General features: G+C 54.2%; 1 protein-coding gene across 9 annotated transcripts in view; it reads right to left on the bottom strand.

The window, feature by feature from the left end:
* Positions 1-21,425, bottom strand: part of TLE2 (TLE family member 2, transcriptional corepressor) — a 33,897-nt gene extending 12,472 nt beyond the window's left edge. The window contains exons 1-9 of one of the 9 annotated variants that reach the window (XM_075123256.1): positions 20,749-21,425; positions 20,445-20,542; positions 19,674-19,737; positions 17,745-17,789; positions 13,713-13,775; positions 13,340-13,414; positions 12,409-12,595; positions 7,618-7,634; positions 1,350-1,451 (exon numbers count right to left, since the gene is read on the bottom strand). In XM_075123256.1, the coding sequence (XP_074979357.1) occupies positions 1,350-1,451; positions 7,618-7,634; positions 12,409-12,595; positions 13,340-13,414; positions 13,713-13,775; positions 17,745-17,789; positions 19,674-19,737; positions 20,445-20,542; positions 20,749-20,772 (675 nt within the window). In that variant the 5' untranslated portion in view covers positions 20,773-21,425. Of the gene's footprint in view, positions 1-1,349; positions 1,452-7,617; positions 7,635-12,408; positions 12,596-13,339; positions 13,415-13,712; positions 13,776-17,744; positions 17,790-19,673; positions 19,738-20,034; positions 20,161-20,444; positions 20,543-20,748 lie in introns of those variants that run through there. The other 8 variants (XM_075123257.1, XM_075123258.1, XM_048831367.2 and 5 more) reach the window with 8 other exon arrangements.
* Between the last annotated feature and the right edge of the window lie 272 nt (positions 21,426-21,697).

Raw genomic sequence — 21,697 nt, 5'->3', positions numbered from 1 at the left:
TAAGGTCTCCCTGTGGAATTCTTTTTTAAGGTATTTTCCCAAATATTTTTCTGCAGCACTTTAAAGCTAGTAAGCAACGTTGAAAGGTCCCTTTTAGTTAAAAAGCTCTTCAGAGTCGTCATTTCCTATCTCCATAGGATCTGGACTGAATTTTCTTTTTTGAAGTGATCATCATCAGCCCCCAGATTTCTCCCCCAAAGCTCCTGCAGAATCTGGAAGAAAAATCCCATAGCATCTGGGCAACATTAAAAACAACAACAGGCTGGGCAGGTGTATAATTGTTAGTGGTATTGGAACAGAGCCAAACGCGCTCAACTGAGATCAGGTCTCCATTGCGCTAGGTGCTGTACGTACAACTAACGAGAGACAGCAAGACTGCAGTCTGACTAGACAAGAGAGGAAAAGATCAGAAGGGGAAACTGAGGCACAGGGAGGTGCTGTGACCTATTCAAGGTCAGTGGCAGAGCTGGGAAAAGAATGCGGGTCTCCTGAGCCCCAATCCAGTGAACATGCCACCTGCCTATGTGACCCCTAATGAGAGAGGCTGGAGCAGACCCCCTCTGGGGTTCTGTTCTGGACATCGCCCAAGGCCCCCTGCCTTGCCTCCAAAGGCTCCATGAGGGACTAGAGCTCCCCCAGGGTGCAGGTCACTCCAGCAGAGAATGTGGCTCATTGACTTTAATGGCATTGAAGCCAATTTACACCCTGTAAGCAAAATCAGAATCAGGCCCGCTCCGTTCCTGCCCCAGATGCTTCTGGAATGACTCCCAGTGAGGCACCCAGCTGCTCGTCTCCAAGGTCACCCAGCAGAGGCAGGAACAAAACTGAGATCTCCTGAGTCCCAGCCCAGTGCCTTATGCACTGAACCATGCGACCTTTCTACATGAGCCCCTAATGGGAGAGTCTGGTGATGACTGCCAGGCTGAAAAGCCCCCCTGGGGTTCTCTGATAGCCCTTTAGGGGTTCAGGGAGGCCTCAAGCTTCACACATGGGCAGCCCCCCCAGCCTGGTGCGGTGGAACATTGGTCCGCTGGAGTTTGCGACTGAATCATAGAACTGCAGGGCTGCAAGGGACCTCGAGTCGTCATCAGGTCCAGCCCCCTGCACTGAAGCATGACCAAGTAAACCTAAGACCCTCACAGACAGGAGTTTGTCTAACGTGTTCTTCTGAAACGCCCCAGAGGAGCGGGATCTGCCTTTTACATCACTGCATGGTAAACCCAGACCTTCAAACACCCGAGTGCCCTCTGCCACCTCCATAAGCGCCCTCCCCCCCCCAGCAATACGCGACCCATCCTCCCAGGGGCAGGGATCCAGTGTCGCCCGCCAGACTCCATGGCTGCACTCACATAATGTCCTGGCAGGTCCTTCTCCTCCCGTTTCCGCTTGAGCCCTGCGCCGCCCGGCCGCTCCTCACCCTGCAGGCTCTCCGGAGGGGAGGCAGAAATGCTCTGCCCAGGGGAAGCGAGAGGAGACCAGAGTTAATGCACAGCAAGAGCGGAGAGTCCCAGAAGTTGCCAAGCCATTTCCCACAGCTTCCTCCCCAGAGGCCAAGGGGACCGGGGCTCAGCATGCACACGCCAGCTTTGCGGCTGGCCTTCAGCATGTGTGGCCTCGCTCTTTTCGGGGTGGGGAATTAACATCATGGGCCTCTGGCATCTGAGCCCCTTCAAAGGCCAGGGTGGAGACTTTGGGTCTCGTAAATGCTGCAGCTCACCCGATCTCCCTCGCTAGTCGGGGGGTCGGGGGAGTGAGAGTCGCTTGGCACTAGACCCCCATCGTATCCGCTCTCTTGGCAGCAGGTTGTAAAGGGGAGGTCAACTCAGGCCCTCAGCTCCCCCCACCCTCCAGTTGCCTTTTTAACACCCTGGGACCCTGCCCCTACCTGGACACACCCACAAGTTCTCAGATTGGCACTGTGCAAAATCACACCCCAAACGTTAAAAGGCAGAGGCAGGTTTTATCCTAGTGGTTAGAGCAGCCAGTGAGTATTAGGAATAGAATCCCGGAGTCCTGCCTCTGGGGAGGGAGTGGGGTCTAGCGGGTTAGAGCAGGGGCTTTGCTGCACCTCAGTTTCCCCATCTACACAATCAGGATAATGATCCTTACTTGCCTCCCAAGGAGCTGGGGGAAAGACCATGAGGCTTAATTCACTGAATGTTTATAAAGCACTTAAAGATCTCCCTGAAAAGGCACCAAACAGCTGCTGAGTTTTGTCAGTTTCACATTCTGCCCTTAGCTCCCATGGCCAAGAATCATCCAGCGCTGGCCGGGAGCCCATGCGACCGTCCAGATTGAGATCTGCCTGCTCCCCACACGCCTTCCTTTTAAAAAAACAAACATCTCTCCTCTCCCGGGCTCAGCCACCTTTGGGCACGAACATTGTTCAACTGCCAGCATGTCACTTCTTCAGTAAATCATTCCACAGCTGGGCTGGCAGGATTTTTGTGCTTGCGTTGAAGAAGAGGGAGAAATAAAAAAAATCCACCCAGCCCAACAAGGCCACATGCCTTTCCACAGTCAGGCACCGCCAGTGCATCTGGATGGGGCGGGGGAGAGGCGGGGGTCAGTTCAAGGAGAGATACCAGCCGCTGGGAGCTGGCACATGCAAACAGATCTTTGCGCGGCACGTGGGCCTCGTAAATGACCTATTTAAATAAACATTTTCCAGAAAGAAAGTGGGGGGGTAGCTGGGAGCAGAAGCCCCCCCTGACACTCACACTGGAGGAAGAGCTGTGGTCTCTTTGCAGACCAGCCCTAACAGAGATATTTGTATACTGGCTAAATTAAAACAACAGTGGAATAACAGCAGCCTCCCTTAGTCCCTGGACTTGAAAGAAGTTCTGCCCCTTTGGGAGATAATGAGGCATGACAGGAATGGAAAATCCCCATCAGCAGTCTACTGTTTACTCTGCACTTCCCCGCCTTAACCTCTTCCCCGCTGGAACAAGGGATGCGGGGTATGAAGATCAGCTAGTACCTCCCTTCCCCCCACCCCACTGGCACTGGCCTGGTGTAGATCTGATTGTAACAAAACCTACGTGGGTGTCTTAAATCCCTTTATCCCCCGCTACCAGGCTTTTCGGTTTCCAACGATCAACTCTCTCCTCCCCCCACCCCCACACACCTGCTCTGGCCAGATGCTGAGCTGGTGTAGTATCTGGAGTGACACAGGATGGACACTGGTGTTACAGGGACCCCAATCTACCCGATCAGGCTGAGAGGACACTGGTCTGCATGGGTTTCAAAGTGGGCACTGATGTCAGGGTGCTTGGGCTTTGGGGTGCTCCCCCAGACACATCCTGGGGCCTGATGTGCCCGGCTGCTGGGCACTCGCAGTTCCCAATGAGTTGTAGTGCCCAGGATCTATGAAAATAAGGCCCTGCGGTGGCTCAGGTTGGGCACCTAGATCTGAAAACCAAATCAGTGGCCAGGCTGGAAAGTTTTGACCTAAGATTGGTCATTCCCTCCCCTCCCCCTCCTCTCCATGAATTGGCATTTGTTCGGAGCAAAGATCACCCCCTAGCAAACTCAGAGTGGACCAGAGGAAGCGACCTGTTCGCCCCACTGACAGTTAATGCACTGGACTCCCTGCTGCAGGAGAACGCAAACAGTTTCCAAGGATTAGACACTTGTCTGGCCTCTCCGGTGACAATGTGTCAATCCTCAGGCTTCAGGGCACAAGCTGATCCATGGCTATGGTCAGGCAGAATTTCCCTCAGTCCACCCCACTTATGTACTACAGTAATGCCTGGGAGCCCCAGTCATGGCCCAGGACCCCACGGTGCAAGGTGCTGTATGAACACAGATCATATGTGCCCCCAAAAAGCTCTAAGGATCTGGAATTGACCCCTTTTGGATCAATCCACCTGCTGTGGCACGGTAACCACTGTTCTTTCTTCCCGTGCCTCACGCTGGCTGCCGAGCACATCACCGGTCCAGCCCACGCCATTTCTCATCCTCGGAGGAATTACAAGACCGTCCTTCATGGTGGATCGATGCAAATAACTCGCCAGCTTGAGGGGCACAGTGACATCTTTAACCCTTCCTTGCCCGGCCTCCACCGTCCGCTACAGGCCACAAAGGCTGAACCACAAAGCAATTTAGCACACAGGCACCACCAGACCCTGTCGGTGCTAGCTGCCTCTGCCCGGAAGCATTCCCTAGCCTCCTATTGCACCAGGACAAATGCCTGAGTAGCAGGAATCTGGAATACATTTGAATAGGGTCTTTTTGGCCCTACTGTGGAGATCAGAACACCCCTCCTCTTCCCCCTCCTTCCACCAGGCTACTGTCAAGTCACCTGGATTTCACAGGTGGACATGGCTCAGGTGAGAGACCAGTTCTCTGGGCTTTCGCTCAGAGCACACACACATGGAGAGAGCGCTCTAAAGGCAGGAGGAGTGGTTCATGCCTAGAACTGGGGGCTCACGACACGTGGGTCGTATTCCTGGCTAGATCTTGGGCAATTCATTTCCCTGCCCCGTGCCTCAGTTTCCCTCTCTGTGACCCTTGGCTGGCTACAGCTAGGGATGCACGAAGTGGGGGTTTGATGCCAGGCACGGATGCAAGGGAGCTGCTTTCACTGGAGTCCTCGAGGGCCACGCACAAACCCATGCGTGGCTGGGCCCAGCCTGTGGTGTGGAGAAATGCAACAACCAGGCCACCCCTACCCTGGTGCATCCCCTGGACCCCGGGCTCAGCCTGTTGACGAGGTGACAGCGGTGTATCAGCAGGCAAGGCTGGAGTAAGGCAGCCCAGGGAGCGGGAGGCACGGCACTCGCAGTTGATCGCTGCCAGAGCGGGGCAGAACAGCTCTCTCTAGGGCCCCATTGTCTTGAGTGGGGGCAGGTCTTCCTGTGGGTGTTTACCCCGGGGTCAGGGCAGGGGCTCAGGAGTCAGCGTGGATGGGGCGGGGGGCTGGGAGGGTGTACCCTCTAGAGTCTCCTCCCAGGGTTTTGGCAGGGGGTAGGATTACCTGGGTGAGCGGGGGTCCCCGAGGGGATACTCCTGCTTGTTCAGCAGGAAACGCTCCCTCCTCGGACAGCACGTAAGAGGATATTTTGGGAGCAGCGCTCGACCTTCAGACACTTGCCTCAGCGAGTGGGCAAATGGGCCAAGTCAGGCTGAGAGCCTCCATCATTAAACTGCCCCCCCACCCCCAACAGGAGCACCCCTGTCAAAGCAAGGGGGTTATTTTATCCACCAGCAAGGAACCCCTTTATCTTGCACACTCCCACCTCAGACTGGATCACTGATTCCCTCCCCCGCCCCCAACTCTGCTCAGAGCTCCTAGCAGATTTCACCTGGATCTGTTACCCTTCGCTTCCCATTCCGAGCTGCTGTGTGGCGCTGTTAAATGGCCACCATGCTCCACCCCAGAGGTGGCTGCATTTTAGGGGTGGGTGACTGGGTTTCCTGTGTGCTTTCTGTAGCGCTTTTAAGTAGGGTGAAGAGGACAGTAGGAGATACACTTTCTGATGTCAGGATCGATAGGATATGCCTGTTTCCTCTGGGGCTGGCTCGAGCGGACTGCACGGCCCTGCAGGAGGGGAGGCCCACCAATTCCCAGAAACCCCCTCAGTGGACACAAGGGTGCAATGGATGCACCCCGTTTTACACACTGCAACCTGCAGGCAGCCGCCCATGTTTATTACGGCGTGTACTTTACAGTCACTGCAGCTCTGAATGATGAGAGGTATGTGTCTGCTCCCAGGTCAGGGGAAGTGCCGGACACTTTGTACGGACCCACAAACAAGGGTGAGGCCAGTTCTGCACCCCTAACAGGTTGGGGCTCCCTTTCATCAGGCCAGCTCTGAGCGAAGCTGGTTTGTAGAGGAGGGGAAGGGATCTGGTGGGAGACGCAATTCCTCCGTCCACAGCCCAGGGCAGCCCTCCGGCAAGCTTCTCCTGCCAGTGGGCACTCACGCTGTGGATAGGAACGGGAGGGGAATTCAGCCTCTATGGTCCACTCGGTCCCCAGCCAGGGGCCGAGTTTGCTAAGTGCTCAGCATCAACACAGCCGGCCCCGCTCTTCTAAAGAGCACCCAGCATGAGGAGCCTTTGCAAGCCCAGCCCTTCGCCCCAAGAAGGCAAGTCATTCCCGGGACAAATCACCCTAGGCACTTCCCTAGACCTTTCCTTCTGGAGATCACAGAGAATTGAGCTGCTAGACCTGCCCTGTGAGGATCACTGTCCCCGTTTGACAGCTGGGGGAAACTGAGGCACCGAGCAGGGAAGTGACTCAGCCGAGGCTGCGCATCAGGTCAGTGGCACAAACTAGTAATCTTAGCTCCTTGGGCCACATCTTCATTACAAGACCATCATCCTTCTCTACCAGCATGGGCCCATGGCTCACTCCTCACTCTGCAAGGCCACCAGACAGGCTGGATCCGAGTGCGAGTCATAGAGACAAAAGCCTCCCACGCTGTGCACCCCTCCCCGAGACAGCCAGTCCCTCCTCACCCCCAAGAGGGAAAAGCAAAGCTCTTTGGGGAATGCGTCAATGATCTTTGCTTCCTTGGTGCAAATTCCAGTTCTGGGCCAGATCCTCAGTGGGTGCAAACAGCGGTAGCTACATTTACGTCAATGGGTCTGGATCTCCGGACGGTGTAAACCGACATAGCTCCATTGAAGGCAGTGGGGCCCAATCCCCAGCTGCTGTCAATCAGCCTATCTCCACTGAAGTCCATGGGGTCCGCCCTCCAGGGCGGGGGAGAATCCCACTGGAGTCAGATCCCCAGCTGGTGTAGGTAGCAGTAGCTCCCCTGAAGTCAGCGGAGTGATGCCAATTGACACCAGCTCCAAATGGGGCTCTCTGTCTTTGATACAACTCCACCCACAGCCCCTGGAAATAATCTGTCGACAGAAGCAAATTAAACGTGGATCCCGAGTGCTGCAGAAACAGCCTGCCTTTCTCTCCTGCTGGTTCCCTTCCAGCGGTGAATCGTTAGACTCCTGCCCTTTGTTTTCAGTGCCAGGGCTTCAGCAATGCTATCTCGGGGCTGTTTGCTTTGAAAAGGTCAGGCAACAAAACATTCCTGGGAATCCCACTGCAACCACAAGAGAAGGGAGCCGGGCGCAGCGCTTGGAGAAAAGAGGCCACTCGCGGCTCTTCCGGGAGGCATCAAAAGATGGAGTCTGGCTGAGCCTGTCCCACCAACAGAGTGACCCCTCGGCCCTTCATTCTCCCTGCTGCTCTGGGGCCCCAAAGGGTGGCCCCCCAGGAATCCACCTGCCACGCAGGGGGCATAGCCAGTGTAAGGGCCCTGCACCAAACCTGCTCCCACCTATGGCCTGGCCAGAGTACCTTGCACTGTGGCTAGCTTCTGCTTTCCAGTGCCCCACTGGGCACCCAAAGCCAGAGGCCTCTTTGCCCAGAGTCAGGTTGGGAGATGGGATTCAAACTCAGCTTCCAGCCCTGTGCACAGCCGAGCTGGCCTCCCGATCATTGCAGGCCGGGAAGGGATAAGATGTGCCCGCCACCCACCAAAGCAGCAAGACTGTGTCATTTCAGTACGTGCCCTCGCTCATTGTTTCAGGTCCAACACCTTCCTCTGTGCTAATTTCCACCCTCTTCCAGACAGGTGATCTCCAGGCCCCCGTTGCATAGCTTACCCGGCTTGGCGTGCGCTCTGGGCTCCGTCCAGCAGGAAGACACAGGTGCGTAGAGAGCCCCAGATTGGGAAAACACAAAGGGAGAACAAAGAGATTCGTTTAGTTCTGATGTCATGTGGCCAAGCCCAAACCAGAGAGGTCTGATCTGGGTTGTACGTCCCCAGCCTAATCAGGGCTATCAGCCAGGAAAGGCTGGACAGAGCCATTCCTGGCAAGCCGGCTATGGGGACACAATCACTTCCTTGCACTAGTGAAGGGATGGTCCAGATCATTTGGGACTAGAACTAGATCTTTCCACCCACTGGGCTTCATTCCAGCATCAAGGGTTACCCTGGAGGGAGGACTAGGGCTGGTCACCCCACATAATCACAGGTGAGAGTGTCTGAGACGCACCCATTGAGTCTGACGCGCAGCCCCCAAGCAGGAATTCAGAGAACCCCAAAGCCCGTGATGCCACAACTTGTACCATAAAGAGCAACAGTCCGTGTAAAACAATAGTAAATTTTCTCTGGTGGAGGACAACGTGAACCCCTGATTCTTGGCCCGGGCTGCAGGGCTGATGTTGCTTGTACTCGTGACCGATAACGGGAACTGTGCAAAATCTCCATGTAGCCTGGATTTGCTCCTTTCTATCAGGGTGCTTCTTTGGCTCCCTCTCCCCGAGCCCAGTGGCTCTCCACCTTTAACCATCTGGGAGGACGCAGGCCGGGGGCGCCGCCGCAGAGGAGACGCAAGGGGCTGGGCTCGGCTGGGGCCCGGGACTTGCCGGCCAAGAGCAGCAGGAACAGTGAGTGTCACCTGCCACACCAGCCTCAGTGCCCTGCCCCATACTGTCAGCCACCCCAAGCTCACTGTGACACCAGCACCCCTTGGCAAAGGGCCCCCTGATCTTCAGAAACAGCTGTCACCGCAGGCCTGACAAACTCACTTCACCCCACATGCGTCTTACAGGGCACTTACCCATAAAGAGGAACGTGGAAGGGACCTACACAAGGCTGGTAACTTGTTAAGAGTGAGAATCTTTGAGAGATGTGTGCATGGGTAATGTTGAAGGAATAATGTATTTACCTTAAAAGTCTGCTTTACAGACTTGGAGTAGAAATTAGTCACCGGGGATAATGGCCTTTTGGGGCAAGGGGGATTTGTCACCCGGCCTAACCTGGCTGGTGATGCAATGCAGGGCTCAATTGTTTAGCTTTGCACAATAGTAAGACTTTGAATGGGACACCACCAGAGAAAATGGCAAACAATTGAAACGCCTTAAAGGTAAAAAAGAAACATTACAACAGCCGTTACCTGTTCTGACAGGCTGTTTATAATGCTACCTTTACTAGTTTTCGGAGGTTGTGAGTGGGGGGGGAGGGGAGGGGAGAGGAAGGGGGTGGAGGCGCAAAGTGGAAGTTTTGCCTCGGGCACAAAATATCCTTGCAGCGGCCCTGCCCCTTTCCGGAGTCTGCTTTGTCTCGCGGCCTGTCCCCCCAAGTTCCACCTCACTTCAAACAAAATCAGCCATGAAAGTACAAAAGTGTTACAGTACATGAGTACTGAACAGTGGCTGACTTTCTCCTTTCGACCATATGAGTATAAAATAAATCAACTGGAATATAAATATTGTATGTACATTTCCGCGCATAGTACATCGAGCAGCATAACCAAGCCATTGTCCGTATGCAATTTTAGTTTGTCCTGACTCGCTATCGCTTTTTACATAGCCTGTTGTAAAACTAAGTGACTGCCCCCGGGAAGACCTCTGCGTCCCCCCAGGGGTACGCAAACCCCCGGTTGAGAACCACTGCTCTAGACCATCCTTCCTCCCCTATCAGCGCGACCGTTAGCGTCAGACCACGTAAGCTACAAGGGGAGGGTCTGAACTTCTCCAAAGTTTGAAGATCCTCAGATTGGGGGCGGAAGGAAATGGAGATTGGGTGCAGCAGGTAGACACACTACACCTTGGCCAAAGGGAGACAGGCTAACTGATGCTGGACACAATTCTAGAAAAAAGCCAGGTGCATCCCCATACCCACAAGCCCTGTGTGTGCTTCCCCTCTTCAAAGGCTTTGCCCCAGCCTCTTTTGCATGCTATGCATGCAACACAAACACCATCTCCTCAGATGAGCCGAGATCACCGGGGGTCTGACTGCAAATTTCAGCATGAGGTTTTCTGTACAGCGCTCCCTGCTCCCGGAAGATCCTGGCTGGTAATGATCGCATCAGCATTTGGAGAAGATAAATGGGTTCTCCCAACAGAGTCCCAATCTTCTCTGGCAGGTGGACAGATGCTCAGGGATGAAGCAGACAGAAATCAAGAGACGGGGGAATGTGAACATATTTAACTGCTCCAGGGCTCACTGGTCAGCACAAAGGGGTGGGGGTGGGGGGTTACAATCTCATAATGCAGGATGGATTTAATAATACCAGTCTTGAATAATTCACCCCAGAGATACTAGGATTACCCCTTAGATGTATGTAGCATCGCACGGGTTGTTAAGGGCGAAAGGGACCATCTAATCCATCACAACACAGCCCATAGGAGGACACCTACTGTCTCCTGCGTCTAGCCCAGCAGTGCACAGGACAGACTTCCTCTTAAAGCATCCAATGGCCTACCTATCTGGTTCTCAAAGGATTAAGCAAGAAAGAGTAAAAGCCAGCTTTTCTCCTCTTCCAACTGTTGTCTTTTCTTTGGGGGGTGGGGGGACTTTTAAAGAGACACTGTCAAAATTTCAGAGGAACAGCCGTGTTAGTCTGTATTCGCAAAAAGAAAAGGAGTACTTGTGGCACCTTAGAGACTAACCAATTTATTTGAGCATGAGCTTTCGTGAGCTACAGCTGATGAAGTGAGCTGTAGCTCACGAAAGCTCATGCTCAAATAAATTGGTTAGTCTCTAAGGTGCCACAAGTACTCCTTTTCTTTTTGTCAAAATTTAAAGCATGCAGTTACATGTGCGGAGGGGCCAGGGGTGTACACACACACACACACACACACACACCCCGATTGCTGGTGCCACTCATGCCACTTAAAATGATCTAGTTTTGCTTTTAATAATGCTTTCACCATTTTTGTTCTTATTTATATAACCATTGCACCTGAGAGTTCTCCATCAGGGAACCGTCCGAAGCAATGTAACGCTTATTGAAAAGACAAAAAAGAGTTTGCAATCTAGGTTTTGTTTGCAATTTAGCAGGGATCTTAGACTGGTCAGTTTCACTTCTGGTGTCTCATAAACCAGGCTAGTGCGCTTGTGTTTGGGTTGCTAACATTACATTGGGACCCCTGTGTGTAAAGAAACAAAACAAATGATTGAGTTGGTCCTTTTTTGTTTCCTTTAAATAAATCACAACAACATTCCTAGTACCCTGGGTGCTCAGAACACACTCCTCTTAACCACAACCTATGTTTAACATACACTGCCCTGGAGAAAACCTGGATTTGTGCTGGAAATGGCCCACCTTGATTATCATACACATTGTAAGGAGAGTGATCACTTTACATAAGCTATTACCAGCAGGAGAGTGGGGTGGGGGGAGAGAAAACCTTTTGTAGTGATAATCACCCATTTTTTCATGGTTTGTGTGTATAAAAACGTCTTCTGTGTTTTCCACAGGATGCATCCGATGAAGTGAGCTGTAGCTCACGAAAGCTTATGCTCAGATAAATTGGTTAGTCTCTAAGGTGCCACAAGTCCTCCTTTTCTTTTTGCAAATACAGACTAACAGGGCTGTTCCTCTGAAAACTGCCCCTACTGGAAGGCAGCATGGCCTAGTGGATAGAGCACCAGTGTGCCACCCAGGAGCCCTGGGTTTTATTTCTGGCTCTTCTGACTCTGGGCAATGCACTTCACTACCCAATGCCTCAGTTTCCCCATATGTAAAATGGGGAGAGTGAGACCCCTGTTGCAAAGTGCTTTGAGATCTATGGATAAGACGCACTACAGAGCTAGAGACCGTGATGGTCCACAGTAGCTGAAGGAGCGTTCCGGGGAGGCGTGCGGAGCAAAGCGTTGAAGAAACAGCAGCAGCTCTGCTTATTGCCCAGTGGAGCCCATCACACGCGCCTTTGCGTGTGCATTCACACGTGCACACTCATGTGTGCGCACAAATACACACATGTACGGTGGCGTACACCCCCCCCCGCATGCATGGGGCACACAGATAAAGACACACACGTCCTGCGCACGCACGTGCAGGGTTGCACACGGAGACAACCAGGCACACGTCCCTGCACACGTGTGTGCCTTCAGGCTTCCACGCTGCGCTGTGGTGGCTCCCGCCGTCAAAAATAGCCCCAACCTCGCGAGGTTCCAGAGACTTAATTAGCTTTATCTGTCACTCGCTGCGCCCGGCGCTTTCCCAGCCAGAGCCAGCAGCTGCCGCACACCAGTGAGCCCTGGGTAAAGGGCAAAGTGGGGCGATGTCTGCTCTCACCGCTGTGGTTTGCCGGGGCAGGGAGGGGGGCTGTTGGCTGGCACCAAATGGCAGCGCTCTTTAAGGACCAATCACTTCCTCTCCACTCCTAGCCAGCCTGGCTCTGCTCCCCAGGAGGAACGGGCGTCTCCTTAGCTAACCAGTATTCCCGAGCGATAGAAATGGCAGCTGCAGGATCCATAGAATATGAGCGGAGAAGCACAAGGAAACTCTCCAGCAGCTGGGCACTGTTCGTTCTGATGGGAGCTAAACTGCCAGGCACCAAGGACGCTGCCTCAGCACACGGGAAACACCCACTCTTTCAGGCTTCAAAGGGTTAATTGCCCCTTGTCCCGACCCAGCCCCCGCACCATACAAGTCCCTTACCTCTGTTATTCTCGGCATCCTGAGCCCCCCTGTCCTCCTTTGCGGCAAGCTGAGACTGGGCCACCAGTGCCCCCGACAGGGCCAGGAGTCCCGAGGCGCTGGCCAGGCTGGAAGGCTGCATGCCCGAGGGGTGCGGGGTGAGCGGGATGGGAGGTGCATGGTGGGAGAGGTGCTGGAGCTGCTGCTGCTGAAGGAGAAAGAGCCGGGGCTGCGGGGTATTGCTAGGAGACCCCCTTCCCCCCCTGTTTCAGCCCTGCCTCCTTCCTCCACCCAACCCCTCCAGCCCTGCTACCTGCCCAGAAGCAGTTCCAAGACCCTTTGCCCAGCTGCAGCCATGAGCCCAGGGCTGAGCACAAACAGGGACACTCGCTCAGAGGTGGGGGGGGGGTGATCAGGCTCTCTGCTGCAGGATGACCCCCAAGGCTCCCTGCGCGATTTCAACAGCTCTCCTTGAGACCTGCCCAGGGCCCGGAGCAGCTCCTAGGTCAATGGGACTTTGGCCATGGTTGTCAAAAGGCTCCTGGTCTCCACCCAGGCCTGTTCAATGCTGCCTTGAGGCTGAGATGTCCCCCCCACCCTCTCCCTGGCTTTCCTGCCTTTTGCTGCCAGTGCAACACCAAAAGGCTCCTGGTCTCCACCCAGGCCTGTTCAATGCTGCCTTGAGGCCGAGATGTCCCCCCCACCCTCTCCCTGGCTTTCCTGCCTTTTGCTGCCAGTGCAACACGGTGAGGGGGTGGGGGAAACACTGTCTGGCTTGCTCATCACATGGCTGCAAAGGAGGAAGACACAAGGTGAGGTCACAGGGGGGCATCCATCCAGCTGGCTGGGGGCAGCCCAGAGCTGTTGTCTGGGGTTACCCTGCCAGGGGCATCCCAGCTCCCAACTCCCTGAGCAGAACTCCCTTCCCCTCCCCCATCGCGGGGCTACTCACCCCGATGATGCTGTTCAGTTCCCCCATGGTCACCTGCTTGGCCCGCTCCACGGCTTGCAGCACCTGCTGCTGGTGCTGGGAAAGGAAGGCACGGCGGGTCAGGAGCCTGGCCGGGCAGGGTATCACGCCCCATGGAAAAGACAACGGGGGACGAGGCGGGCTGGGTGCCACGCAGTGCTGCCCACCTCCCAGGGGCAACACCCCAAGAGGCGCTCACCCTCCTGGGATCTCGCTCTTACACAGCACAACTATTCATCCCAGTGCAAGCTCGGGTCCCTCCTCCCCTAGCGCCTCCTAGTGCAACCTAGTGTCTTCCTCCTCCACGGCTCCACCACTCGACCCACCCCCCAAGCAGCCCGAGGCTCCCTCTTACCTCCTGCGTCAGGAACGGTATGATCTGGGCACAGATGGCACTCAGCCTCTTCACGATCTCAGCCTGAAAGGGGGAAAGGCAGCTCAGTCATGCCAGACGCCAGTACTGCTTAGAAGAATGGGGGCTCTTTAAATCAAGCCCCCTCCGCCCAGGCTCCATAGGAAGGCACAGGGCTAGGAGCTGCATTGATAGCGTGGGCTAAACTCCCAAACTCCCGTCCCAGCCTGCAGCGGGGCTCGGTGGAAAGACCAGGATGGATTCTTTAGGGATCACTGCTCCAGAGTCCTGGTGGGGTCCTTGCAGGGCATGTCCCCGGGGTATTACGTGCACTGCCCCACCTCACTGGATTTCACGGGCTCCCCCAGTCCTGCCGGGCACAGACCCCGCCTGCAGCCTGTGCCTTTGGTCCATCGGTACAAGGGCTGGGTGCTTGGCCAGCCCCTGTTTTCTGGGGTTTGCGAAAGGAGTCGGTATTCATTCAGAACTCTTCCTAGGGGGGGTCTCTCGTCTGCCCCCTAGCATCACCGCCCAGACACACGGAGTTCATGACACCCCTCTGAGGAGGAGACCATTACGCTCCCCGGTGCACAGATGGGAAAACAGACAGAGAGAGACTAAGTATCTTACAAGACAGGATTTAACCCTGATCTCCTGAGCCCCGGGCCGGCACCTTAGCCGCAAGGCTCTTCCCGCTCACCTAACACCTGTCTTTTCTTTCATGGCCGAGTCAACAGAAAAACTCTTCATAGCCAAAGGACAGGCTGTGACAGCGCCGGGCACAGAGGAGCCCTGAAACTTAGCTGGCCCATGGCTGGAGCAGAGGGACCGCCCTAGAGAGGACTGGCTCCTCTGAAGGATGTTTCTCTCCCTTCCCTGCCAAGTGGAACCTGATACCAACAGCATTCAAGCTGGAGTCAAACTTTCCAACCCACAGTGAGTTCGAGTGGGTTCAAAATAAGGCAAAAGCAGTTCATCCACCCGACACTAATTCCCTCCCTGAGCCCTTTCTGGCAGGCTGCTTGGGGGATCTGGGGCTCTTCCTTACAAGGCTGTAGCTATGGATATAAAAATCGGCCCCACTCCCTGCATGGGGCTTGATCCGTCACCCCCACCCATGGGGTCTTTCTAAACTGCCTGAGCTGGTGGGCTGCCTCGACATAATTTGTGCCCTGATATTTATTTAGATGCATGATCACACTTAGCCCCTCAGCTGGCTTTTCCATGTACTGATCTCAGAGCACTTTACGAAGAGAGGACACCACAGTCATCTCAATTTTACAGAGGGGGAAACTGAGGCACCGTGAGGGGCAGTTACTTGCCCACAGTCTCAAAGGGAGTCAGTAGCAGGGAAAGGGGTAGAACCCAGGTCTCCTGTCTCCCAGCCTTGTGTCCTACCCACTTGGATACGCTGCCTCCTGCAAGAGAACAGTTTCCCAAGGGAAGCAGTAAAAGCCTCAGAGCTTGATAACATTTAAACCACATGCCTCACACAGCAAATCCACCTTGGCACTCGCCTGGGGACGCAGATGAGCTGGTCTGCTATATTTTTCCATCTCAGATTTCTAGGACTCCCCGAGAGAGGTGCAGAGAGATTGAGAGCGCTAATAAAAAGCCCAGCAAAGAAGAAAGGAAATCTGCCAGGCCCCCTAAGTAACACAGCCCTGGCAATTCCCAGTCACAGCCCGGGGGGGCACACAGCACAGGTAACACCGCCCAGCCTTCCCTCCTGACACCCACCCGTGACAGAGCGTCTGAGAGGCAGCAACCAGAAACCAATGGGATTAATTCAGTCCAATAGAAATTAAAGCAGCACTAACCCTCACCTGCAGCTCTAGTCCTGACTCCCGCTCCCTACCCTAACCACTCGAGCGTACTTCCACCTGAGCTAAAGACTAGAACCAGGAGTCCGCAGACCCAGTCTTCTGCTCTTAACACTAGACCACACACACATTCAGAGCTGGGAGTAGAACCCAGGAGTCCGGAGACCCACTCCCACATGCATTCCCAGAATTGGGATTAGAACCCAGGAGTCCTTGTTCCCAGGCTCCTTTGTTCTAACCACTTGGCAACACTCCTTTCCACAACACTGTATCTTCATTGCCTTGTTCAACAAACAAATATGGTATGTTCTCGTTCAGCTCCCGGGGCTCCTGCTGAATTTCGGGATCCCATCGGAGTTTGGAGTAAATTAGGAAGCTGAGAATGAAAGTGACTCTCACGCACCACCCTGCTAACAAAAGGAGCAAACTTGGAGGGCTGAGCCAGCTGGAGAAATATGGCAGTCGACTTGCCACTTTGTCAGGCACCGTTCCAAACTAATTTCCCTGGCAGAGAGCCCTGCGATGACTAGATTGATAAATCTGAAGAGGAAAGCAAATTACAGCTGGAACAAAAGGAGACTGGGATGGTGAAAAACACTCCAGCGTCTTTGGGAAGGGAAGAAAAAAAAAGAAAAAAGATCCATTTGATTTTCAGTTCCTGTGGGCCTTCTCTCCAGCTCCGCCAGCTCCCTGCTGTTCACCCGCAGCTTTCTCTGTAACAGAGGTGCCAGATAAACCATCCGCCTAAGAGCGCAGCGGGTGCTAATGCCCACTGTGCTGGGGCCTAATTAGGGGACCGCCGGCCAGATTTTTAAAGGTCTTTTGGTGCCTACAAATGAAAACAGGCACCTAGTGGGATTTTCAGAAACGCCTTGAAATCAATGGCGCTGCGTCTTTAGATGCCGAAGCACCTTAACAAATCTGACCCTGAGCCCCCCCCTCAGACTGGCTGAGACCCAAAGGCAGCAAGCACCGACCTACCAGCCAATCTCTAGATTCTTTACCTAACCACAGATAACCACCAGCGTACAGCCTATGCTTAAGCCTGGTTCCACACCTGCCCCTCACACCTTTCTCCTTCTCAGCCTCCCTCTTCCCCTTGTCCTTCCATTTTAGCTGATCCCCTCCTAACTAAACCCACCCAAACATGATTAAACGAAAGAAAAATCATGGCTCTACCATGCTATTTGCAGCCATCACATTGATCATTCTGCTTAGGTCTTCGATCCCTTCCCCTGGGTCTGTCTTATCTCTTTAGATTGCAAGCACTTCAGGGTAAGGACAGTATCTTACACCGGGTTTGTACAGCACCTGGCCCAACACGGCTCCATCCTCCATTGGTCCCGAGGTGCTACTGTACTAAACATAAATCATAACACCACCCAGAGGTTCTGCCATGTGCATTTTTCAATTGTTATCCATTTAAATTTTCACAGAAGTAGGGGTTTTAAGCATCCTCCCCCCCCCCGTTTTTATCAATTTAAATTTTCACAGTTGCAGGCAATTTGGGAGGGGGAGGGAGCATCAGACAATAATTATTTAATGACAGTAGATGTTGAGATCCAGAAAGTTAAAGCTTTAGAACAGTTAAAACACAAACTGTCAACATCACATGTCAAAATCCACATAGGAAATAGCCTTAAATCAAAAGTTTTCTCCGGCAGAATTGTTCTTGCTTTGCCCATCTATAAATTTAGATGATCACTGATGGAAAAATTTCCCCTGGTTTGTGTGTGCGCGGTGAAATTGACGTTTACCGACATTTACCAATACAAATGGAACTCTTCCAAGTTTACATACAGGCCACCAGTGAGTGAGTCCATGCTCTGGCATGAGCTTACACGCGGAATCAGGTATGTGGCTGGCTGGCTAACAGGGCCTCGGGAATGCCTTGCACTGGTCTCATCACCTGGCTGCCTATTGAATTCAAGTCCCTGAGCAGACCGGAGGTCCAGCCCCCAAGTGAACCTCAATTTCCAATCACCAGGCTGCATTCCCATGGGATTAAGCAAATTCTCCCAGCCCTGGGTTTAAGCCGGAAGCTCCACGTTCAGATCCAGCCCCAGACGAAGACACAGAATGGTCTGCATCAGAGATAACCAGGGTTGGGGTGGGAAACAGTTTCCAGAGACGCTGAGCACCCACAGTGGGGGGTTCCTCCTATATCCTTCCCCCGATTCCCCGCAGCTAATCAAGAGCCCACCTTACTCACCTGCTTGTGCATTTCAATGTTCAGCCCATAGGACATTTCATAGTACTGAAAGCAAATCAGAACACAGCTGGTTAGAAGAGGACTCCCCATTCGCCACCAGATAACGAAGCAGTTACCAGCAGGTCTTGGTAGCTACTCCACATGGCTCCCCCCTGCCAAACTGGCCCTGGTGTAACTCCATCAGTAGTCAATTACAGAGATGGGTTTTGCTTTTCCCAGGGTCAGGCCCAGATTTATGGACTGAGGGACAGATCAGAGAGCTCTAGTTTTATCCGGCTTTAGCGCATGGTGATAGGTGCTGGCCTCTTTCAGCTCTGGGAAGGTGGGAAGAGCCCACAGAAGGCCTGGCCCCTCGGATGAGGGCAGGGCCACAGGACCAAGATTCAGCTAAGCAAGGAGGACGAAAACAAGGACAGGGAGATGGTTCACCAGCCCTGGAAATTGATGGCCTGTGTGTAGTCACCTGGACAGTAGCAGGGCAAGCTTCCTCAGCATTGTCCCTGGAGGGTAGTTCAGTCTCCAGAGCCCGATCTAATCCAGGCCAACTCTGATGGGCCTGCCACAGCTGATCACCACTGAGCGCTGGACTCTGAGTCTCTAGCCCACCCAAAGATTAAGGGGCTGACTTCTCTGGCTCCAGCTCTAACCATTGGATAATACGCCCCCTGGCAATGGGCACCAATGGCAACAATGGGCTTTTGTGATGGTGGGAGGGGCACTTGTCCACCAGGGACTGGACTGAGACCCACCAAACTCGTATCACCAGAAACAGACGAATGGAAATGATTTTTCAGTCACAACTTAGCACAAGTTCAGGATGGTGACCTGGAGAAGGTATATTAGGGTTTAAAGAAGGTCGCTCAGGATCTTTGATTTGCCCTGTTGTCATAATACCAGGATGAAGGAGCAGTCAATGAAACAGAAAGGTGGAAAATTCAAAACTGATCACAGGAAATGATTTTTTTCCTCCAGACAAAGCTCCGTTTAGCCTGTGAAACTCCTTGCCACAAGAAGTCACTGAGGCTGAGAACTTGGCAGGATTTGGACAGGGATCAGACATTTGTATGAACAAGGACAGCCAGAGCGACCACAGTAAAATTAAAGAATCAACGAGTGTTCTGGAAGAGAAATAAACCCTCATGCTTCAGGGCATGCACAACCCCTAGCTATTGGGGTTCGGAAGAAGTTTTCCCTGGAGGCAGCTTGTCCCATAACTGCCTACTGAGGGGTTTCTTGCACCTTCCTCTGAAGCAGCCGATAATGTCAGAGACAAGATATTGGGCTAAAATCAGACCCTGGGTTTAATTCACCATGGCAATTCCTGTGTCCCTATCCCGTTTCCAACCTCAGCCCTAACCCCACCAGGCTGATTTGCTTGGAGATGAATCCGGCCGGAGGCCTATAATTTGCTGGAATTATGGGCAGTGGTAAGTAGCAATTCTGATTAACCCCACAATGGCCGTTTCAAGAGGCCCCGGTCAGAGTCCATCCTCTCTGGAAGGGGTTTTATGAAACGGCCCTGGGGTTCGGTTTAGGCTGGGTTTTTGCTTCCAGCCACCCCCTCTCCACCTGGAAGGGCTGGACATTAATAGTTAAGAAGCCAAATGCAAAAATGGCATCGTTCCCAACATCTAACAGCATCATGGCAGTGGCAGCAGACGGCGCGGCAGGAACCAACCGTTGCTAGGAATAGATGTTAACTCCTTCCGAACCAGTGCCCTTCTCCCCGCCCCGGGAAAGCACCCATAGGCAGTTCAGAGCAACATCATCCAGCTAGGAGTGGCAGTCCTTGGAGGCCAGCTCTCAGGCTGAATGGCTTGTTGACCTGCCCCAGTAGGATGATTACGGGGCCCCTGGTGTGTGTGTGTATGGGGGTGGGGGGTCAAGAGGCCCCTGCTGGTTCACAGGGGCAGGTGGAGGGTCTCTTACCATGACATAATGTCTCTGCATCTCAGTCTTCTCGCTCGCCAGCTTCTCACATTCCAGCTTCAGGCTGCAAGGGGAAAGCGTTTTCATTTGCAACCCTGCTCGGATCCACCTCCACCCCCAGGGGAGCTGGCTGCAGGAGCCACCCTGCACACGTCCCACCCATCCCCGCTACAGGGGAAGGGACCACCCCTGCAGCAGGAGTCGGATGCCAACGCTCCATGCCACGCATGGCCCTAGCAGGGTTCCACCAGCTAGTCAGTGTCTTGGAGCCTGGCTTGGAAGGGTATAAATCTGGCCCCCCACCTGCCCAGCCCCACTCCCCTGAGCTCCTCTCCCATCGCTGTCCCCCTGTGCTACGCACCTGTAACACCGAGTCCAGCGAGGCCTTGCTCTGGATTGAGAAAATAAACCTGCCTCCTCCCACTTTGCCTGTGACCCTGAGCACAGCTCGGCTGTCTCCTGACATCCCTCCGGCTCCTTGTATCCCCTGAACGGCCTGTGTCCCACCCACCCCGCAGCTCCCTCTCCCTGATCTGTGACCCGAAGACCCCTCGGAACTCCCCCTCTGATTTGTGTGTGCCCAGCCCAGCCTCGAACTCCTGCTCCCGGTACCTGGGATCCTAGGCACCACTCTCTCAACCCCATCCCTCTTTTCCCTGTGATCCTAGACGCTTGTCTATCTGCGTCACTCACCCGACCCCAGGACTGTCCCTTCCCCCTGACCCCCTCCCCCACACCTGCCTGCCCCTCCCCAAACGCCCTGCCCCTCACCTGTGATACTGAGCCTGCAGGAACTGGAATTCTTCCTTAATCCGGTCACAGATTTCCAAAATCGAGAACTTGAAGGGCTGCCCAGACTGAAGTGGAGTCTAGAGTGGATCAGTAACAACAACGCTGTGGCCAGCCCAGCCCACCCCATCGCCAACGCACTACCCTGACCCACCTTCCAACCCCAGTCCTCTCCTCTCCCTTAGCTCATGGCCCAGGGACCGCCCCCCGCCCCCCATTCCAAAATTCAACCCGTCTCCTCACTCCCAGCCCGTCCGGCACACCCGGAGCCCAGGATGGTACTTACAGGGTGCCGTCCTTGTGGGTACATCCTGGGGGACTTGCCCAAACTTGATGCCCACCGGAGGAGGGAGAACACCCTCTTTAACCTCCCCACCCTGGCTTCTTCTTTAACTTCTCCAACAGCCGCTGGTAACCAAGAGAACAAGAGGGCGAAGGAATCCTGTCTCCGGGAGGGACGGACGGACGGATATTGGAATCTTCCTCCGATGGGCTTTTTTTTTTTTTAAATACAATTATTTATTGTTGTGGGTATGGCTCAGCCGGGGCGAAGAACATTTCCATCGGGCGAAAGGGGAGAGAGAATTCCTCCCCAGCGGGTCGTGCTTGGCCGGGTCGCCTCGGTCCCCCCATCGGACACGGGGCCTGGGGGGAAATATAATCTGTCTTAAAGCACCAAAAAAAAAAAAAAAAAAAGGCAGGAACAGAAGGTCAGTAGAAAATCTGGCCGGATTTCAATAGCGGTCCCTGGCTAGAATGAAAACTGCCTCCTGGCAAAGCAAAGGGAGAGCAGGGGACTCTGTCGAACTGGATCCTTAAGGTGGTCCTTTCTCCGTAGGAGATGGCACCGGGGGCTTTGCCCGCTGGCTCTGGGAGCCATGCCAGAGACGCTTCCCACCCACAAGAGGTGTCAGAGGGTGGCAAGGCCTGGGAGAGAGATTCCCCCCACCACACGCCCACCGTGGTGGGAAGGCAAACTGAACGGAGGGAAGCAGCTGCTCCCACTTCCCTAGCGGCTCCCCCACATCCTGCTGGGCTGGGGGAGGACGGGTTGCTAGCCGACTGGCCCGCTCAGTCTCCTGCTCGCTTGGCCTTTGAGGACAGGGCCCCGGATTCAGGCGGGGGTGGCCTCCTCGTTGGCCTTTCGTGTCACTGGCTCTGCTATATCCCTGCGTGGGCCCCCTTTAGGTGTGGGGCTGGGCTGCCTCAACCAGAATGATGGGACCCCCACCCCC

The sequence above is a fragment of the Caretta caretta genome, chromosome 25, assembly GCF_965140235.1.
Source record: "Caretta caretta isolate rCarCar2 chromosome 25, rCarCar1.hap1, whole genome shotgun sequence".
Classification (NCBI taxonomy): Eukaryota; Metazoa; Chordata; order Testudines; family Cheloniidae; genus Caretta; species Caretta caretta.
Note: the sequence above shows the minus strand (reverse complement) of the source record. Positions and strands in the feature narration are given on the sequence as shown.